Genomic DNA, 21,168 nt, shown 5'->3' with positions numbered 1-21,168 from the left:
TCAAGGACAATCTGTAAAGGAATGTTCTGTTGAACAGCAAATTATAAGTGATTTTTGCAGTATCTGTTCTTTTTGTAGTCACTCCCTTCACAAAGGGTGGTATAAGTCCATGAGGCACAGCCAAAGGCAGCCCGGTACTTGGAAGCTGGGAACCATAGTGTGGGCCAGACACACAAATTTCCTTGTGGTGGTACAAGAGTGCAAAATACTTCTTTTTTATAAATAGCCCTCCACACACCATCCCCTGTTAAAGACCATAACTGACTGAGCAGGACCTATCTCTTCTAACTTTTGATGCTAGGTCTGCTGAGAGACAGGCACGTCTGAGAGATTGCTCTCCAAAGAGCCTTTGTCTTCTTCACTGAGTCCAAGAAAGTCTAAAATGACCAGCTCAGACTTGCATGCTCAACTTTTAGAGGAATAAATTACTGTATCAGTATCATCTTGTTAAGTTTTCGGCTTTGGTTGTATAGAACACATTGAAAAATGACGCTCGTGTGGAGAAGACAATAAATAGCTTAGAAAATAGGAAGCTCAGCCACAAGGCTGTTAGCTGGATGCTTGTTAATCATTTAATTGGAAACTGCAGTAGGCTTGGCCTTGGTGGGCAGATTATGAATGCACCAGCAACCAGTATCCTGCGAAAATACCTTATTAATACAGCTGCTGTATGGTTACTCTCTGTTACTATCCTTTATATTTGAGTTTGTAATTAAAACCCTTGGAATACCTCAAGGCAAATAAAAAAGATTTATTAGAATTGCTTGACAGATGGGGAAGAAAAGGCTGATAAGTTTAATATATTTGCTGAGAGCCTCACAATACCTCAGAGGTGGAGCCAAGATTACATCTCTGTCCTTGCGGCTTCTTGCCAAAGTCTCTTTCAAAACAGAAAGGTGAAGGGTTTCATTTCAGATGATTTAAAAGAAATGGTTTTCCCCTGCTATTATGCCATACTAAACCTTAGCTCTTTCAACAGGCTCAAACCTTGGTCAGTGTTTTTTTGGCAATTAAACATTTAAGCATTTCAAATTCCTAAGAAATAGGATAGTATTTCACGTGTTCATGTATTTCCTTGGTTTTGCAGGGATTTTTTTAATATTTTTTTTCACTCCCTGGGCTCATTGGAGGGCTTTTTCACCACCTTTCGCAAGGAGGCTGATGAAAACCAAAACTGGTTACCAGCAACCTTGCTGGTATTCTGTCTCCAAGAGTGGCTGATGCCAAAAGTTTTCTTGTACCTCATTATTTGCAAATGTTCTTCACTGGAACAGCTTGCCCTTAGCCCAGCAAGAGAGATAATTGATGGTATGAAGTAGCTGGAAAGACAACTAGCTTAATTGCAGGTTCTTGACAGCTCTATCAATTACACCTACACACAGAAGAGCAGAAATGATTGAAGTCCTGGGTGTCTCGGCTGCTTAAATACAGGCAGAGTCCATGGCAATCCCAGCTGGAAGAGCAGGATTGGAGCCCAGGGGGAGGGCTCTTGGCCTGGAGCTGCTCTGACTCAGTCTTCATTTTGTGCTTCCAGTTTGTCTCTCCTTGGTCTCCCACTGAATCCCCCCTGCTGCATCTGCATGGGCCCAGTGACGAGGTACCACGATGCTTGATGGTTCTCCCACACCTTCTGAGCAGGGGTGGGTGTTCTCAGAGCACTTTGCCTGGCCCTGCTGCTAGCAAGGGGAGTTTGGCTCCTTTCAAGCAAGAAAGAGTTAGCTCAGAGTTTTTGTTTCCTTGCTGTGGTTAGAGCCTACAGGGTCATGGGTGGTTTCAAAAGTTTTCCTCCCATTGATACACTTTGATAAGCAAAACTTCTGAACTTGGGTTTTCACACCCCCAGACATAGCGAAACGTTCATCCATCCAGATCAGTCTCACCTCTGACTCTGAGTCTACATGTCCCCTGATGACTCTGAGTCCCCAAAAGGCAGATGATGCCACCTGAAGCAACCCTTGGGCTGTTCTCATCTGCCCAGCTCGGGCTGTAGTTTAGAGGAACACAAGGTCAGCTCTGCCTTCCTCTCCCAACTTCATCTCATCCCACCCAACTTGCTGCAGGAGACAAAGTTTTTGTGTGTTATTTGACAGCAGTCTCCAGGTTTAAAATACAGAACTTCTCCACTTGCTTCCATCCAGTTGATGGAACTCATGTATTCATGTCAGAGCAATTGTGTTTGCTGCAGCTCCCTTTCAGGAGAGGGAGGGTTGTACGTGTATGTGGGCACCAGGGGAGTAGCTCCCAGGGTAATCACAGCTCATTAATTTACTTCTAACCACCAGGAATTTTGGAAAGAGGGCCAGCAATGAAGATAGGAGGCCCACAGTTTTCATGGTGCTACAATGTAGCCCTGACTAATTTCACAGCTTTTTGCCAAAGCAAATCAGGAGGGAACTTCTTGTTCTGGCCACATCTGTACAGCAAAGAGGGCTCAAGCCCAAAACTCCACCAGTCAGAGAGAGACTGGGAAAGCCGGCACAATGACCAGCTCTACACCACTACAGTACAACTTGTTTCTCCCACTAGGTGGTGGTATCTAATGCATCGTGAACTTCCCTGTCCACATGGGTTCTTCGTTGGGTTCTTGGTGGTGACATGAGCCTGTTCACTCCTAGTTCAACATTCAGAAACCTCTCAGGGTCCCACTAGCAAGAGCTAGCTCACAGCTGTAGAGGGCAATATTTAGAAGCCAGGACAGCATGGAGCAACAAGGTCCTCAGTCCTTGCAAGAAGGTGAGATTTCATATGGATTTGTACTCCAAGGTTGACTATGAGCCAGGGATGTTTTGTAAAATATGTGTGCATCCAGTAATGAACCTCTGGCAGAAAAACAACCCTGAGATAGAGACTTACCACCAGCTTTAAGGACAACTGACCTACTGTCATGTTCTTCATCACCTTGGTGTCCTCCCCTCATACCTAAAATCTTGCTCATCATGTCAATACTCTTTGGAGACTCAAGCTGTGCCTAGGCACAGGGTGTCAGTAGACACCTTCTTTCAGTGTTACATCCTGAACATGTTTACAATGTTGTGATGATTGATAATACGTGCCCCAGTACATTAACTGGCTTTAATCTGAAGGCCCCACATTATGATCTTCTTCTCATGACTTCAGTTCAGCTCCTGAACCTCAAAACTAAAAATGTCTCTGGGCACAGCCTTAGACAGTCTATCTTGTGGCATTTTCCATCAAAAATGCATGGGCAATATCTAATTGACAATAGTAACTTAGTGTTGAGTGAACAAGAAGTCAGCAGTGGATATGTCCCCATGCTCCCCACGTTGACCTCTTTTAGCCACTTTCCACACTTTGCATGTGCCGTGGTGGTAGAAAGAAAATCATCTGCTTGATCATCTCAGCTCAAATCTGTATGGTCCAAAGACCTGAAACTCAGCCTCGGTCTTAACAGAGTTGAATACACAAGCTCCTTACAGATACTAGCAGAAGTTGGACCATATAGCTGCTGAAGGAAAGGAACCACAAAATTAAGCATTTAAAAATATCATATTTTTAGACAACTGAAATCCTGGATGAGATTTTTCTCTCCTACTTAAACAGAGATACTTTTATATGGAAGGAGGTGCCAGAACACTCATTTCCAGAAACTGGAGATATCATTATAGCTTAGCTGACAAGCAGAACAGGTTTTGATATACCCTTCCAAACCATTCCTTCACTAAATTAGCCCAGCACTTAAGGCTATGTACTACCAGCATGTAAACAGTACTTCAAACAACTTAGTGGAAATGCTGATCAAGCCTCTCCTAGGAGTTGGGGGTTAGCAATCTCTTTTCTAAGCTGGTCTCCCAGGCTCCTGTTATAGTCAACCGAAACAGATGGTTTGTCTGATCTCCAGCGGGTGACTCACCCGGTACTAAGGTAGATGCACAAATTAGGTCTTTTGAATTGCCTCCCAAAGTGCCTACTTCTCTCCATTGATTCTACCTTCTTCCTTTTCGACCTTTCACTCTACAAAACAGATCAGTAAAAAACCCACAGACTGACCACAGTGTTCATAATTATTCTTTATTTCTTCTGATTAGAGATGAGAAGCTCTAGGCACCCTGTAACAATGAAACTAAAGCCCAACAGTACTTGGTAGTGTGCAGAATTACCTTTCACAGCTTCCACTTTTTATTGTAAGAGTGGAGGCTTTGTCTTGATTGAAAAGTCTTACCTAATCTCTTAGATGAAAAATGGGGTTGTGATGATGCAGCTTATTTATCACTTGGATCCTGAAGAACTGAACTGTTTCAGCAAGTGATGTAGAAGCAGCCATTAACAGGGTGAATAAACTGTCCCCACCATTGAAGGGTAGCTGTGCATGGCGTTTTGCAAGCCAAGGTAAACTCATACCACCCACACAATGAACCTGTGGGATGCGAGCCAGCACAGATGAAAACACAGGCTCATCTCAGCAGGGTTTGCTAACACAATCTCCAGATTTCACTACCACAGCTGACTGCTTCACAGCTTGCGTGGGGCTTTCTGCATTTGATGAGGGCAGTGATAACCTAGTTTTGACTGAAATACAGTGTCTAGACCTCCCCACATGAAGGGTACTCATAACTGCTTCCAGACTATACTATAAAGGTTTGATTTAGCCCTTTGTGGCTCCCTGTCAACCTTCCCTAGTTGTTTTCATGGCTCTATGGCCATCTGCAAATGGGTCTCCACAGTGGGTTTCCCACCAAGCTGAGTATCTCACTCACTGGCTGCCACCCCCAGGACCCTTCACAGTTGGATTTCTTTGAAAAACAGTTAAGAACATCCTACCTTCCCTCCGACTGGGCAAAAGACATGAAATATTCCTGATGGGATTGTGACATTCCAGTTATCTAAGTGGAGTGTTGCTAAATGAAGGTGACACAGTTGCATTGAGCTTCTTAAACAAACTTTCCTGGTAATGTCAGCTTCTCTGCTCTTCATTAGAACTTTTGAATGGACTTAAAGTAAGTTCTGTGAGAAATTTAGAAAACATATTGCTTCCTCTGCATAGAAGTGACCATTGAATGAGATGGCCAAAAAAGGCTTACTTGGTTACATACCATCCAATTTTGATTTGGGACCCCAGGGGGGGAAAATGGGACTAGAAGCAAGCTAAGACATTGTTGTTCATAGACTTTCTGCTCCTTTATCTGCAACTGCAATGCTAACAAAATCTACATGGATTATTCGATCTGTCCCCTGGTTCTTTAATGAGTGACTCCTGGAGGGAATGATGGAACTGAGATGTGGCCATGGGTCCTGGCTGACTGGCTAGATTAGGCCAATAGGACTTGTCCCCTGGAACCCATTTTCACAGCAGATGTTCAGCCTATGGCCCCCAACAACAGACATTCTTTTGTAAACCCCTTCTTCCACTTTATCACTGATTTTTTCTTGAGGTTGGATCAGATCTCCATAAACTGATTTATATATTTAAAGAGTTATTACAAAAACTTCATCATACACATCAGGCTTGTGCCCACCCATAGACCAATACACACACAACAGGCAGGGTTTCAAGCTTTTAGTTGCCAAAGACAAAGGTTCCAAACAGCCTGAGTTGAAGTGCTCAGAGAAAGCCTAAGGAAACAGTAGCAACCATCACAATATTGTCATAAAAAAGAGGTGTGTGGCTGGAGAATTCAGGAGATGGCTGCAGGGAGAAAAGAGCTTGGAATTGTGTGACACGTTCAAACTAGCAGTAACCCAGTGGTGGGCAGAAAAGCCACCCTTGCCTCTAATACCAAAGGGAATGCCTTCTTCCCATTCCATAGAAAGACTCTGCAATGTAAATATTATAGGTAAGAAGCACCTGCAGAAAAACCTGAACAACTTCCACAGGTAAAACTGACACCCCACCCTCAAGACGACCACCCTCCTTCAGAGCTGGATTCTCTAGGCCCATCTCCACAACTATATATACCAGCTCCACAGCTCTCACCACTATAAATCCCTTCTCCTCCAGAGCTAGACCCAAAAACAGAGCCATACCCTCCACTGTCAGACCTGCATATACCACCGTGGCTCGATCCGATGCCTCGAGAGATTGAGCTTCCTCCACATCCAGAGCTAGACACTCTCCAGCCAGAGCTGCTGCCCCCACCAGAGCTCATCCCTCCACTGTGGGGGCTGCATCTGCCACTGCCAGAGCTGGATCCCCATCCTCCAGAGCTGTGGCCACCTCCAGACAGGGAGCCTCCACTGCCTGAGCTTCCTCCTCCTCCTCCACAGATGGACCCACTACTGCCAGAGCTGGATCCCCATCCTCCAGAGCTGTGGCCACCTCCAGACATGGAGCCTCCACTGCCTGAGCTTCCTCCTCCTCCTCCACCAGAAATGGACCCGCCACTGCCAGAGCTCAATCCTCCATGACCTGAGCTTCCTCCTCCTCCTCCTCCACCTCCCGAGATGGACCCTCTCCGGCCAGAGCTGCTGCCCCCACCAGAGCTCATCCCTCCACTGTGGGGGCTGCATCTGCCACTGCCAGAGCTGGATCCCCATCCTCCAGAGCTGTGGCCACCTCCAGACATGGAGCCTCTACTGCCTGAGCTTCCTCCTCCTCCTCCACCAGAAATGGACCCGCCACTGCCAGAGCTCAATCCTCCATGACCTGAGCTTCCTCCTCCTCCTCCTCCACCTCCCGAGATGGACCCTCTCCGGCCAGAGCTGCTGCCCCCACCAGAGCTCATCCCTCCACTGTGGGGGCTGCATCTGCCACTGCCAGAGCTGGATCCCCATCCTCCAGAGCTGTGGCCACCTCCAGACATGGAGCCTCCACTGCCTGAGCCTCCTCCTCCTCCACCAGAAATGGACCCGCCACTGCCAGAGCTCAATCCTCCATGACCTGAGCTTCCTCCTCCTCCTCCTCCACCTCCCGAGATGGACCCTCTCCGGCCAGAGCTGCTGCCCCCACCAGAGCTCATCCCTCCACTGTGGGGGCTGCATCCGCCACTGCCAGAGCTGGATCCGCATCCTCCAGAGCTGTGGCCACCTCCAGACATGGAGCCTCCACTGCCTGAGCTTCCTCCTCCTCCTCCACCAGAAATGGACCCACCACTGCCAGAGCTGGATCCCCATCCTCCAGAGCTGTGGCCACCTCCAGACATGGAGCCTCCACTGCCTGAGCTTCCTCCTCCTCCTCCACCAGAAATGGACCCACCACTGCCAGAGCTGGATCCCCATCCTCCAGAGCTGTGGCCACCTCCAGACATGGAGCCTCCACTGCCTGAGATTCCTCCTCCTCCTCCTCCACAGATGGACCCGCCACTGCCAGAGCTCAATCCTCCATGACCTGAGCTTCCTCCTCCTCCTCCTCCACCTCCCGAGATGGACCCTCTCCGGCCAGAGCTGCTGCCCCCACCAGAGCTCATCCCTCCACTGTGGGGGCTGCATCCGCCACTGCCAGAGCTGGATCCCCATCCTCCAAAGCTGTGGCCACCTCCAGACATGGAGCCTCCACTGCCTGAGCTTCCTCCTCCTCCTCCACCAGAAATGGACCCACCACTGCCAGAGCTGGATCCCCATCCTCCAGAGCTGTGGCCACCTCCAGACATGGAGCCTCCACTGCCTGAGCTTCCTCCTCCTCCTCCTCCACAGATGGACCCGCCACTGCCAGAGCTCAATCCTCCATGACCTGAGCTTCCTCCTCCTCCTCCTCCACCTCCCGAGATGGACCCTCTCCGGCCAGAGCTGCTGCCCCCACCAGAGCTCATCCCTCCACTGTGGGGGCTGCATCTGCCACTGCCAGAGCTGGATCCCCATCCTCCAGAGCTGTGGCCACCTCCAGACATGGAGCCTCCACTGCCTGAGCTTCCTCCTCCTCCTCCACCAGAAATGGACCCACCACTGCCAGAGCTGGATCCCCATCCTCCAGAGCTGTGGCCACCTCCAGACATGGAGCCTCCACTGCCTGAGCTTCCTCCTCCTCCTCCTCCACAGATGGACCCGCCACTGCCGGAGCTCAATCCTCCATGACCTGAGCTTCCTCCTCCTCCTCCTCCACCTCCCGAGATGGACCCTCTCCGGCCAGAGCTGCTGCCCCCACCAGAGCTCATCCCTCCACTGTGGGGGCTGCATCTGCCACTGCCAGAGCTGGATCCCCATCCTCCAGAGCTGTGGCCACCTCCAGACATGGAGCCTCCACTGCCTGAGCTTCCTCCTCCTCCTCCACAGATGGACCCGCCACTGCCAGAGCTGGATCCCCATCCTCCAGAGCTGTGGCCACCTCCAGACATGGAGCCTCCACTGCCTGAGCTTCCTCCTCCTCCTCCTCCACAGATGGACCCGCCACTGCCAGAGCTCAATCCTCCATGACCTGAGCTTCCTCCTCCTCCTCCTCCACCTCCCGAGATGGACCCTCTCCGGCCAGAGCTGCTGCCCCCACCAGAGCTCATCCCTCCACTGTGGGGGCTGCATCCGCCACTGCCAGAGCTGGATCCCCATCCTCCAGAGCTGTGGCCACCTCCAGACATGGAGCCTCCACTGCCTGAGCTTCCTCCTCCTCCTCCTCCACAGATGGACCCGCCACTGCCAGAGCTGGATCCCCATCCTCCAGAGCTGTGGCCACCTCCAGACATGGAGCCTCCACTGCCTGAGCTTCCTCCTCCTCCTCCTCCACAGATGGACCCGCCACTGCCAGAGCTCAATCCTCCATGACCTGAGCTTCCTCCTCCTCCTCCTCCACCTCCCGAGATGGACCCTCTCCGGCCAGAGCTGCTGCCCCCACCAGAGCTCATCCCTCCACTGTGGGGGCTGCATCTGCCACTGCCAGAGCTGGATCCCCATCCTCCAGAGCTGTGGCCACCTCCAGACATGGAGCCTCCACTGCCTGAGCCTCCTCCTCCTCCACCAGAAATGGACCCACCACTGCCAGAGCTGGATCCCCATCCTCCAGAGCTGTGGCCACCTCCAGACATGGAGCCTCCACTGCCTGAGCTTCCTCCTCCTCCTCCTCCACAGATGGACCCGCCACTGCCAGAGCTCAATCCTCCATGACCTGAGCTTCCTCCTCCTCCTCCTCCACCTCCCGAGATGGACCCTCTCCGGCCAGAGCTGCTGCCCCCACCAGAGCTCATCCCTCCACTGTGGGGGCTGCATCTGCCACTGCCAGAGCTGGATCCCCATCCTCCAGAGCTGTGGCCACCTCCAGACATGGAGCCTCCACTGCCTGAGCTTCCTCCTCCTCCTCCACAGATGGACCCGCCACTGCCAGAGCTCAATCCTCCATGACCTGAGCTTCCTCCTCCTCCTCCTCCACCTCCCGAGATGGACCCCTCTCCGGCCAGAGCTGCTGCCCCCACCAGAGCTCATCCCTCCACTGTGGGGGCTGCATCTGCCACTGCCAGAGCTGGATCCCCATCCTCCAGAGCTGTGGCCACCTCCAGACATGGAGCCTCCACTGCCTGAGCTTCCTCCTCCTCCTCCACCAGAAATGGACCCACCACTGCCAGAGCTGGATCCCCATCCTCCAGAGCTGTGGCCACCTCCAGACATGGAGCCTCCACTGCCTGAGCTTCCTCCTCCTCCTCCTCCACAGATGGACCCGCCACTGCCAGAGCTCAATCCTCCATGAGCTGAGCTTCCTCCTCCTCCTCCTCCACCTCCCGAGATGGACCCTCTCCGGCCAGAGCTGCTGCCCCCACCAGAGCTCATCCCTCCACTGTGGGGGCTGCATCCGCCACTGCCAGAGCTGGATCCCCATCCTCCAGAGCTGTGGCCACCTCCAGACATGGAGCCTCCACTGCCTGAGCTTCCTCCTCCTCCTCCACCAGAAATGGACCCGCCACTGCCAGAGCTGGATCCCCATCCTCCAGAGCTGTGGCCACCTCCAGACATGGAGCCTCCACTGCCTGAGCCTCCTCCTCCTCCACCAGAAATGGACCCACCACTGCCAGAGCTGGATCCCCATCCTCCAGAGCTGTGGCCACCTCCAGACAGGGAGCCTCCACTGCCTGAGCTTCCTCCTCCTCCTCCTCCACAGATGGACCCGCCACTGCCAGAGCTCAATCCTCCATGACCTGAGCTTCCTCCTCCTCCTCCTCCACCTCCCGAGATGGACCCTCTCCGGCCAGAGCTGCTGCCCCCACCAGAGCTCATCCCTCCACTGTGGGGGCTGCATCCGCCACTGCCAGAGCTGGATCCCCATCCTCCAGAGCTGTGGCCACCTCCAGACATGGAGCCTCCACTGCCTGAGCTTCCTCCTCCACCAGAAATGGACCCACCACTGCCAGAGCTGGATCCCCATCCTCCAGAGCTGTGGCCACCTCCAGACAGGGAGCCTCCACTGCCTGAGCTTCCTCCTCCTCCTCCTCCACAGATGGACCCCGCCACTGCCAGAGCTCAATCCTCCATGACCTGAGCTTCCTCCTCCTCCTCCTCCACCTCCCGAGATGGACCCTCTCCGGCCAGAGCTGCTGCCCCCACCAGAGCTCATCCCTCCACTGTGGGGGCTGCATCTGCCACTGCCAGAGCTGGATCCCCATCCTCCAGAGCTGTGGCCACCTCCAGACATGGAGCCTCCACTGCCTGAGCTTCCTCCTCCTCCTCCACAGATGGACCCGCCACTGCCAGAGCTCAATCCTCCATGACCTGAGCTTCCGCCTCCTCCTCCTCCACCTCCCGAGATGGACCCTCTCCGGCCAGAGCTGCTGCCCCCACCAGAGCTCATCCCTCCACTGTGGGGGCTGCATCCGCCACTGCCAGAGCTGGATCCCCATCCTCCAGAGCTGTGGCCACCTCCAGACATGGAGCCTCCACTGCCTGAGCTTCCTCCTCCACCAGAAATGGACCCACCACTGCCAGAGCTGGATCCCCATCCTCCAGAGCTGTGGCCACCTCCAGACAGGGAGCCTCCACTGCCTGAGCTTCCTCCTCCACAGATGGACCCGCCACTGCCATAGCTCAATCCTCCATGATCTGAGCTTCCTCCTCCTCCTCCTCCACCTCCCGAGATGGACCCTCTCCGGCCAGAGCTGCTGCCCCCACCAGAGCTCATCCCTCCACTGTGGGGGCTGCATCCGCCACTGCCAGAGCTGGATCCCCATCCTCCAGAGCTGTGGCCACCTCCAGACATGGAGCCTCCACTGCCTGAGCTTCCTCCTCCACCAGAAATGGACCCACCACTGCCAGAGCTGGATCCCCATCCTCCAGAGCTGTGGCCACCTCCAGACAGGGAGCCTCCACTGCCTGAGCTTCCTCCTCCTCCTCCTCCACAGATGGACCCGCCACTGCCAGAGCTCAATCCTCCATGACCTGAGCTTCCTCCTCCTCCTCCTCCACCTCCCGAGATGGACCCTCTCCGGCCAGAGCTGCTGCCCCCACCAGAGCTCATCCCTCCACTGTGGGGGCTGCATCTGCCACTGCCAGAGCTGGATCCCCATCCTCCAGAGCTGTGGCCACCTCCAGACATGGAGCCTCCACTGCCTGAGCTTCCTCCTCCTCCTCCACAGATGGACCCGCCACTGCCAGAGCTCAATCCTCCATGACCTGAGCTTCCTCCTCCTCCTCCTCCACCTCCCGAGATGGACCCTCTCCGGCCAGAGCTGCTGCCCCCACCAGAGCTCATCCCTCCACTGTGGGGGCTGCATCTGCCACTGCCAGAGCTGGATCCCCATCCTCCAGAGCTGTGGCCACCTCCAGACATGGAGCCTCCACTGCCTGAGCTTCCTCCTCCTCCTCCACCAGAAATGGACCCACCACTGCCAGAGCTGGATCCCCATCCTCCAGAGCTGTGGCCACCTCCAGACATGGAGCCTCCACTGCCTGAGCTTCCTCCTCCTCCTCCTCCACAGATGGACCCGCCACTGCCGGAGCTCAATCCTCCATGACCTGAGCTTCCTCCTCCTCCTCCTCCACCTCCCGAGATGGACCCTCTCCGGCCAGTGCTGCTGCCCCCACCAGAGCTCATCCCTCCACTGTGGGGGCTGCATCTGCCACTGCCAGAGCTGGATCCCCATCCTCCAGAGCTGTGGCCACCTCCAGACATGGAGCCTCCACTGCCTGAGCTTCCTCCTCCTCCTCCACCAGAAATGGACCCGCCACTGCCAGAGCTCAATCCTCCATGACCTGAGCTTCCTCCTCCTCCTCCTCCTCCACCTCCCGAGATGGACCCTCTCCGGCCAGAGCTGCTGCCCCCACCAGAGCTCATCCCTCCACTGTGGGGGCTGCATCCGCCACTGCCAGAGCTGGATCCCCATCCTCCAGAGCTGTGGCCACCTCCAGACATGGAGCCTCCACTGCCTGAGCTTCCTCCTCCTCCTCCTCCACAGATGGACCCGCCACTGCCAGAGCTCAATCCTCCATGACCTGAGCTTCCTCCTCCTCCTCCTCCACCTCCCGAGATGGACCCTCTCCGGCCAGAGCTGCTGCCCCCACCAGAGCTCATCCCTCCACTGTGGGGGCTGCATCTGCCACTGCCAGAGCTGGATCCCCATCCTCCAGAGCTGTGGCCACCTCCAGACATGGAGCCTCCACTGCCTGAGCTTCCTCCTCCTCCTCCACCAGAAATGGACCCACCACTGCCAGAGCTGGATCCCCATCCTCCAGAGCTGTGGCCACCTCCAGACATGGAGCCTCCACTGCCTGAGCTTCCTCCTCCTCCTCCTCCACAGATGGACCCGCCACTGCCGGAGCTCAATCCTCCATGACCTGAGCTTCCTCCTCCTCCTCCTCCACCTCCCGAGATGGACCCTCTCCGGCCAGAGCTGCTGCCCCCACCAGAGCTCATCCCTCCACTGTGGGGGCTGCATCCGCCACTGCCAGAGCTGGATCCCCATCCTCCAGAGCTGTGGCCACCTCCAGACATGGAGCCTCCACTGCCTGAGCTTCCTCCTCCTCCTCCTCCACAGATGGACCCGCCACTGCCAGAGCTCAATCCTCCATGAGCTGAGCTTCCTCCTCCTCCTCCTCCACCTCCCGAGATGGACCCTCTCCGGCCAGAGCTGCTGCCCCCACCAGAGCTCATCCCTCCACTGTGGGGGCTGCATCCGCCACTGCCAGAGCTGGATCCCCATCCTCCAGAGCTGTGGCCACCTCCAGACATGGAGCCTCCACTGCCTGAGCTTCCTCCTCCTCCTCCATCAGAAATGGACCCACCACTGCCAGAGCTGGATCCCCATCCTCCAGAGCTGTGGCCACCTCCAGACATGGAGCCTCCACTGCCTGAGCTTCCTCCTCCTCCTCCTCCACAGATGGACCCGCCACTGCCAGAGCTCAATCCTCCATGACCTGAGCTTCCTCCTCCTCCTTCTCCACCTCCCGAGATGGACCCTCTCCGGCCAGAGCTGCTGCCCCCACCAGAGCTCATCCCTCCACTGTGGGGGCTGCATCCGCCACTGCCAGAGCTGGATCCCCATCCTCCAGAGCTGTGGCCACCTCCAGACATGGAGCCTCCACTGCCTGAGCTTCCTCCTCCTCCTCCACCAGAAATGGACCCGCCACTGCCAGAGCTCAATCCTCCATGACCTGAGCTTCCTCCTCCTCCTCCTCCTCCACCTCCCGAGATGGACCCTCTCCGGCCAGAGCTGCTGCCCCCACCAGAGCTCATCCCTCCACTGTGGGGGCTGCATCTGCCACTGCCAGAGCTGGATCCCCATCCTCCAGAGCTGTGGCCACCTCCAGACATGGAGCCTCCACTGCCTGAGCCTCCTCCTCCTCCTCCTCCACAGATGGACCCGCCACTGCCAGAGCTCAATCCTCCATGACCTGAGCTTCCTCCTCCTCCACCTCCACCTCCCGAGATGGACCCTCTCCGGCCAGAGCTGCTGCCCCCACCAGAGCTCATCCCTCCACTGTGGGGGCTGCATCCGCCACTGCCAGAGCTGGATCCCCATCCTCCAGAGCTGTGGCCACCTCCAGACATGGAGCCTCCACTGCCTGAGCTTCCTCCTCCTCCTCCTCCACCAGAAATGGACCCGCCACTGCCAGAGCTGGATCCCCATCCTCCAGAGCTGTGGCCACCTCCAGACAGGGAGCCTCCACTGCCTGAGCTTCCTCCTCCTCCTCCTCCACAGATGGACCCGCCACTGCCAGAGCTCAATCCTCCATGACCTGAGCTTCCTCCTCCTCCTCCTCCACCTCCCGAGATGGACCCTCTCCGGCCAGAGCTGCTGCCCCCACCAGAGCTCATCCCTCCACTGTGGGGGCTGCATCTGCCACTGCCAGAGCTGGATCCCCATCCTCCAGAGCTGTGGCCACCTCCAGACATGGAGCCTCCACTGCCTGAGCTTCCTCCTCCTCCTCCACCAGAAATGGACCCACCACTGCCAGAGCTGGATCCCCATCCTCCAGAGCTGTGGCCACCTCCAGACATGGAGCCTCCACTGCCTGAGCTTCCTCCTCCTCCTCCTCCACAGATGGACCCGCCACTGCCAGAGCTCAATCCTCCATGACCTGAGCTTCCTCCTCCTCCTCCTCCACCTCCCGAGATGGACCCTCTCCGGCCAGAGCTGCTGCCCCCACCAGAGCTCATCCCTCCACTGTGGGGGCTGCATCTGCCACTGCCAGAGCTGGATCCCCATCCTCCAGAGCTTTGGCCACCTCCAGACATGGAGCCTCCACTGCCTGAGCTTCCTCCTCCTCCTCCTCCACAGATGGACCCGCCACTGCCAGAGCTCAATCCTCCATGACCTGAGCTTCCTCCTCCTCCTCCTCCACCTCCCGAGATGGACCCTCTCCGGCCAGAGCTGCTGCCCCCACCAGAGCTCATCCCTCCACTGTGGGGGCTGCATCCGCCACTGCCAGAGCTGGATCCCCATCCTCCAGAGCTATGTCCACCTTCTCGCACCACCTTCTCGCTTTTCAAGTTTCCAGATCGTACTCCAAATATTCCTCTAGCACTGGCACCGTGGTCAATGACACCTGTAAGAAATAGAAGGGATGTCCAACTTATTCTTTTTACTCAAAAAATTTTAAGCACAGCTGGTATAATACTTATGTATGGGCATCATTGTATGTACTCTAGTGGTCCTTGTCATATGTTTGGAAAGAGGCAACAAGGGTCTTCATTAGTAGATTTTCCTGTGAAATATTTTCTCATATGTTTCTGGCTTTATTAGCTTATCTTTAATATAACTTACATGTCTACTCCATACATTAACAGTTAGTGCAGCACTTCCTTTAAGAAGGCCAAGTGAACAGGTTTCTCTCTCCGTTAGCTGGCCCCCGATTTCCACAAGTTTTAGGACTCAGTTTCTTTTCCTTCAGTTCTGACATGCACCACATAGACCTATGAATAAGTGAGGTGTTTCCCACTTCTTACAGATTTGGTTGAACTTAGCCAACAGGTTCCAAGGTCAGTAGCTCAATGTTGGCATATTAATGCATATACACATGTATTCACACACACGCTCACAAGGGACTACCATTTCCTTCATTTCCCTAGGGAACTCAGAATGGAGCTAAGATAGGTTGTTCTGGTGGTAGGTGTTAAGTACCACAGACAACAAAACAGTAACAGTGCTTTTTTAAAAAACCAAAGCAAAGCCTTGAGATACTTACAGATTGTGGCTGGTGAGCCTTCCTGTATCCTGTGAAGGGAAAGTGACATTGAGATAATGCATCCCATAAAAGTAAAAGTCAGGCTAGGCTCTATCAGTAAGCCAATGAAAGAGGTCACTCCTTCCAGGCAGCAATTCATCCTGGAGATCTAAGTGATAGGTTGAAGAATGGGACGCACTGCTTTGCACAGCTGCCTCTATCCAGGATGAATAGTTTGTACCTACCTGGTCTCCTCCTCCTCAAGAAGTGATCTATACATGGCAATTTCAATATCCAGGGCCAATTTCACGTTCAGGAGCTCCTGATAATCATGAAGAAGGCGAGTGAGATCATCTTTGGCCTGCTGCAGGGCATTTTCCAAATCCTGAAGCTTTTGCTGGCCATCTGTGATGGCAGAGCTCCCACGCTGCTCAGCATCTTTAATGGTTTCTTGGAGGCTGTTATTCTGCAGAGGGCAAAAACAGAACATGTCCATTTCCCTTCTACGGGACTGGGATTTTCAAACCCTTCTGGCAGTCCCTGGAAATTAAAAGATCTGCCTCAATGACCGAACTTGGATGATGTATTAGACTGGGTAAATTAACCCAAATTAAATCCCAATGTAGACAGCCAAAATCTAAATCTGCTTCATTTTGAAGAGAAAACGTCATTTCTAGGTTTGCCTCCAAAGGATAGGCTACGTTCCACTGCACTGAGTCCCCATGTAAAAGTGACTTAAACAGTTTAGTCATGTTGGAGAGTATCAGCTTTACCTTTCTCCTTGCAATTTCAATTTCTTGTTGTAGTCTTTGGATCTGCCTGATAAGTTCCTGGATTTCCTGATAACTGTTCCTCAGTTGCTCACGTTGATTTACCCACATGTTCTGAAGGTCCTGGTACTGATGTGCAGAGAAGAGAACAGACATTTTTGGTTTCTTTTCCACTGAGCAGACTTGCCTCCCCGTCTTGTCGATGTTTACTCACCCTGCCCTGATACATGGCATCTACTTCAGCTTTGCTTCTCTGAGCAATTGTCTCATACTCCTGCCTGACTTCTTCAATGATGCCATCCATGTTCAGTTCTCTATGGTTGTCCATGGACAGAATGACATTGGTGTTGCCAACTACTGTTTGCAGCTGGGACAGCTCCTGCAAGGAAAAAAAAATTGGATTTTAACAGTTCATGTGAGCAGTCCAGGTTGTGTTACGAGGAAAGAAATGGCACCCTCTGGCCAGTTACCCACTGGAACTTCCCTACTTGCATCCCCCAGCTCCTATTGTTCCACCACCAGTTTTAATTTTCAAGTGTCTCTTCCAGGTTTCGTGACACACCAGACCCCCTGTTCACTCACAGATGAAAAAGGACTTTATAAGATCAAAGGCCAAGGATGATCCACTCTCCACACCACTCTGCAATGTCCTGTTCAGGTGAAATTTCTGAAAACCTCTGAAAGATACACGCCCTTCAAGACCTGAGGATAAGTTTTTCATCTGAGAAGCATACTCACAGCTTCATGTAAGCATCTGAGGAACTCAAGATCCTGCTTCAATATTTCCACCCGAACATCAATCTCCATTTTTCCCATGTAGGCACTATCCAGTTCCTGTAAAAAAAGCCATAGGCATATTTGTATTGCTTTGATGCTTGGCAAACTCTCCACTGAAGTGCAATTCTTGCAAGACTTGGTACATTTCTTTAAAGCCTTCATTCCTGGAGTCAAATAATGGCCCATGAAGCTCAGCTTTCATTTGAAAAGCAATTGGAACAAAGGGAAAGTTTCTAACTCTTAGAAGAAAAGAATGGCTTAGAAACAAGCAAAATAGCTGTGGCAATAAATGTGTTCCTGGAGAAAATGCAAAATGTAGAAACATAGACTTCATTAATTCTTCTAATAAAAAGTTGTCTAAATTTTCTCTTCTCCTATCTAAGCCATCTATAGATATTATTTAACCCCTAATAACAATGTCTCACCCAGATTGTGACTGAGTGAATAGAGAAAAAGACTGGCACTTTTAAAATACTCATCTTACAAAGGACTGATTCAGTCTCTAGAGGAAATGATTTCTCTCCAGTCTTGCAGTAAAAAGCTCAGGTTTTCGATGACTTCAGTTAGACGGGAGCGAGATGAAGTTAAGCAAAGACCCTGGTTTTGAAAACCTCAACACCATCCAGTTATTGCTTTATTTCTGAGGCTGTGATTTAGCTCAATGTCTTGGATTACTTCACCTTTTTAAGCTCCACAAACTCCTCTTCTTTAGATGCACGCTTGTTGATCTCGTCCTCGAATCTGTTACAGCAGAGAAAAGAAATAGGTAGCTCATTGCCTGCCTTACTTTTTCAGTCAAGTGGGCCAGGAACCAAAGGGAATCATCCAGAAAGGGAATGTATCAAGTTTTCATTTAACTGCAATTTTTGGCAGCTGCAAAGGCAATTGCAAACCCTCTGCAGAACTGTATGCTAAGTTAGCCTATGAAATGTGGCTAATATAGATTGATATACATCAGTTCTAACAGCCTTGTATTTCTGAACTAAACTTCCCCTGTTTCAGAACTGTGGACATATATATTTTGGGTGTAGCTAAACCAGGAGCGACTGTTCTCAACTTGACCCCACTGGTAAGGAGTCCTGGGTTACTCATTGCCTGGGGGAGGAAGGGCATGAAGGAGGACAGGAGGAGAAAAGAGTGGGATAGATCTGCAGGGCCTTTGATTTTCCTCTTACTGTTCTGGGTTCTACCAAATCTGCTTTAGTCTTCCAGTGTCAAAGTCAAGTCCCATAATGAACCTACTGCAGAGTAGTGCTACAATGGCTACAAAACTCTTGAAGGTGTGAAGCTAAGCTATGCCATCCCAGGGCATGATTAGCATTGCCTTGGAAAATTCCAGTATGCTTTTTCCCAGACCTGTGATTACTCACCTCTTTTTATAATCTTCAACAAGCTGAAGCATATTATAAGCTTCTGGATCCAGCTGCTCCTTCTGGCTCTGGAGCATTTCTAGCTGCCTTTGCAGGTTGCTGATGTAAGATTGGAAGAAAGAGGTGATATTTCTGCTCTCCTCCGGTCGGGCACTTTGCTGCTGCAGAAGTTCCCATTTGGCCAGCAGAGCCTGGTTCTGCCGCTCAAGACATTGAACCTGAAAGGCAAAGCAGAAGAGTGTCTCAGCCACTGGAAAGCACTGGGGGAAACACTGACATCAGCATTAGTCTCTATAGCAAAACAAATCCTAACTAATATTTCCAACACAGTAACATCTAAAGGTTTTGCCAGGTGGGACCAACTGTAGTAACACTGGTACCAACACAGGAGACAGCTTAGACTAACAGGGGACACACCTCTTTTTTCCCAATGTGTTGCATAAGAAGGGCATGATTTTACCACTGCTTCTCAAAGCTGATACTGAAATCTTTGCTGGCTTTTCATCTCTTAAATGCACAATATTTAGGGAGATGATTGGGGTGGAGGGAGACTTCAGCTGTTTCTGAAGTACGTTAGACACCCAAATACATGAGAAGAATTATCCCCCTCTCAGAAGACCGCATGGGACCACTCTCTTCCCACATATACCTTGCCTTAGAGAAGAAGGTCAGAAAAACCTATAACATGCAGAGCTGGTATTTTTGGAAACCAGAGGGATAGCATCTCTTCAGCTGGGACACTGAACAGGTTATAACCTGGAAGCTGACATCCAGAAAGTTTAAAAAAAAAAAAAAAGAGTTAAAGGAAAGGTGCTCCCATTTTTCAGGACTAAGCAGGCTTAAAACTTCTGGGTGTAACCAACACCTTTTTGGTAGGGTAACACAAGAAGCCATTAAGTCTTCACGTGTAACAAATAATACAAGCTTCCACACTACGCAGAGACACATGTCACCACTCAAAGGCACATGTCAGGTCTGCGTGGGTGGAAGTGTTTTTGTGGCTGTTTTGTTCCTGTGTCTGTGAGTAGAAACGAAAGAGAAGACGATGGCAGACAGAGATGGGAGTATTGTAGTGTAAACCAAGAAAGAGGTAAAGAAGACAGATGTGGGGGCCACAGGCCACCTGAAAGAGGCTAGGACCTCCAAGCAAAGAAGCAATTTGTTTTGTAATTCAGAGAAATGCAACATTTTGCCTTGCTTGAGAAAAAGAAACAGAACACATCAAGGATGTCCAAGTCCATCACCCATTTTTCCTGCTAGCATCAACAATTCCCAGGCACCAGAATATTACTAGCCATGCAGAAACCCTTCTCCTCAAAAGAGAAGTCACTTAACGTGTTGGTGACATCCCAGTAGTTTGTTATTGTCCTGCCACAAAAGGCGACTCAGAGATACTTATCCCAGGGCTAAATGTAAGTGATTCATGCAGCGGCGTTTATAGCAAGCTATTAAAAACTTCACACCAGCACAAGGGAATCTAGCCAACGCTGTGATTTGGAGGGGGAGAATATGCAATGTAAAGGTGTCCCCATGCCTCACACAGGCAGAGCAGCACTCCTTATATTTCCCCCTTCCAGATAACAAGTAAAAAAGAGAACAGGGACTCACCTTATTGATGAATGATGCAAATTTGTTGTTGAGAGCCTTAATCTGCTCTTTCTCATCTGACCGCACTCTCTGGAACTCGGGGTCAACTTGCACTTGTATTGGCCTCAGCAGGTTGGTGTTGACATGGACTTCCTCGATGCCTCTGCCAACACCAGCCTGCCCAAAACCCTGTCCAGCCCCTTGTTCACCAAAGGCACTTCTACCAAAGCCTCCTCCAAGCACCTCCCTGCCTGAACTTCTGCCACACATGCTACCAAGCCCTGCTTCACCACCTTGAAAAGCTCCCACAAAATATCCTCTTCTACCAAAGCCCCTATCAAGATGTCTCCTACCACCAAATCCCAGGCACCTCCCATATCCTCCTCCTTCTCCTCCATAGCCTCCACCAGTAGAAACATCCCTAAACCCACCAAGGTTGTGGAGACTCCTGCTGCCATAACCATACCCATACCCATAACCACTGTACCTTTCTTCTCCTCTATTGTCTTCACAATAGCTTACGGTAGATGAACTTCTCCCACCACCCAGTCTGCCACAGTGAGCAGAAAAAGAAGTGAAATTCCCATCCCCAAATCGGTAGAAATGTTGGCTCATAGCGTCGCTTTCAGAGCGTTAAGAGAAGGCGAGAGCACAGGCAGGGAAGGTTCTGAAACAGGAGGAGAAATGAGAGTGAAGAATCCTCAGCTCCTCTGGTGGGGGTGACAGAAGTTCTCCTTTATACGTTCTGGAGGAGTTAGTCTCCATTCCGTGGTAATTAGCAGGTCTGTTAATGTTGTTATTGGGTTTGGTTCATCAGGCAGCAATTAACGGCTGCCTGAAGAGAGGTCAGAGTAAACACCACACACCAGTGGAGGAATTGTGAAATTCCCCAAATCCTGCTTGACACATGAGCTTTGTTCAGATGAGATTTCCTTATCTCATTAGCCTGCCCTCCGTCATTAATTACAGTTCACACAGTTATCCATGCACATTACCATGGTTTGTTCTCTCTCAAATTTCCCCACCTCTTTTGGCATTTCATTTCATGAGACAGAAGGCCTTGATATTGTCCTCATATTGACTTCAGGGTAGCTCACCTTGCTTCACCGCATCATCGGGAGTACCTACTACAGGAAGCAAAGACTATTGCTCCCTTAGCTTCCCATTGTCTCTTTTTTGTCATTGCCAGTATATCCACC

The 21,168-nt window shown here is 52.0% G+C and overlaps 2 protein-coding genes across 15 annotated transcripts; both read right to left on the bottom strand.

The window, feature by feature from the left end:
- Positions 1-3,844: 3,844 nt before the first annotated feature.
- On the bottom strand, positions 3,845-9,893 carry LOC115351052 (loricrin-like). The gene is made up of 6 exons (XM_030037346.1): positions 9,816-9,893; positions 9,591-9,710; positions 8,905-9,238; positions 8,606-8,865; positions 6,323-6,787; positions 3,845-6,211 (listed from the first exon to the last, which is right to left on the bottom strand). The coding sequence occupies exons 1-6, from the start codon at positions 9,823-9,825 to the stop codon at positions 5,853-5,855; spliced, it is 1,548 nt and encodes a 515-aa protein (XP_029893206.1). The 5' UTR covers positions 9,826-9,893; the 3' UTR covers positions 3,845-5,852.
- A 2,387-nt stretch (positions 9,894-12,280) lies between these two features.
- LOC115351053 (keratin, type II cytoskeletal 1-like) lies at positions 12,281-21,141 on the bottom strand. 14 transcript variants are annotated; one of them, XM_041128859.1, is made up of 12 exons: positions 19,991-21,137; positions 18,383-18,600; positions 17,693-17,753; positions 16,974-17,069; positions 16,450-16,614; positions 16,239-16,364; positions 15,711-15,931; positions 15,487-15,515; positions 13,996-14,847; positions 13,411-13,707; positions 13,177-13,230; positions 12,281-12,483 (listed from the first exon to the last, which is right to left on the bottom strand). In XM_041128859.1, coding segments are annotated over exons 1-12 (2,715 nt in total). In that variant the 5' UTR covers positions 20,585-21,137; the 3' UTR covers positions 12,281-12,481. The 14 variants fall into 14 exon arrangements, with proteins under 14 accessions (XP_040984793.1, XP_029893208.1, XP_029893207.1 ...); XM_030037348.1 differs by lacking the exon at positions 12,281-12,483 and adding exons at positions 12,947-13,062; positions 13,714-13,768 and having other exon boundaries at positions 13,177-13,470; positions 14,096-14,847; positions 19,991-21,141; XM_030037347.1 differs by lacking the exon at positions 12,281-12,483 and adding an exon at positions 12,954-13,062.
- Between the last annotated feature and the right edge of the window lie 27 nt (positions 21,142-21,168).

This window comes from Aquila chrysaetos, chromosome 15 (assembly GCF_900496995.4).
Source record: "Aquila chrysaetos chrysaetos chromosome 15, bAquChr1.4, whole genome shotgun sequence".
Lineage (NCBI taxonomy): Eukaryota > Metazoa > Chordata > Aves > Accipitriformes > Accipitridae > Aquila > Aquila chrysaetos.
This window is presented reverse-complemented; position numbering and strand designations above follow the sequence as displayed.

Excerpts from the sequence above, each read along its gene's own strand:
- LOC115351052 (XM_030037346.1), bottom strand. Across the intron at positions 6,788-8,605 it reads CAGTGGCGGGTCCATCTGTG|GAGGAGGAGGCTCAGGCAGT; the intron begins GAGGAGGAGGAG and ends TTTCTGGTGGAG. Across the intron at positions 6,212-6,322 it reads CAGTGGCGGGTCCATTTCTG|GAGGAGGAAGCTCAGGCAGT; the intron begins GTGGAGGAGGAG and ends TCTGTGGAGGAG.
- LOC115351053 (XM_041128859.1), bottom strand. The coding sequence starts at position 20,584 with ATGAGCCAACATTTCTACCGATTTGGGGATGGGAATTTCACTTCTTTT. Across the intron at positions 17,070-17,692 it reads AGTTTGTGGAGCTTAAAAAG|GAACTGGATAGTGCCTACAT; the intron begins GTGAAGTAATCC and ends CTTTTTTTACAG. Across the intron at positions 14,848-15,486 it reads AGGCTCACCAGCCACAATCT|GTGTCATTGACCACGGTGCC; the intron begins GTAAGTATCTCA and ends TATTTCTTACAG.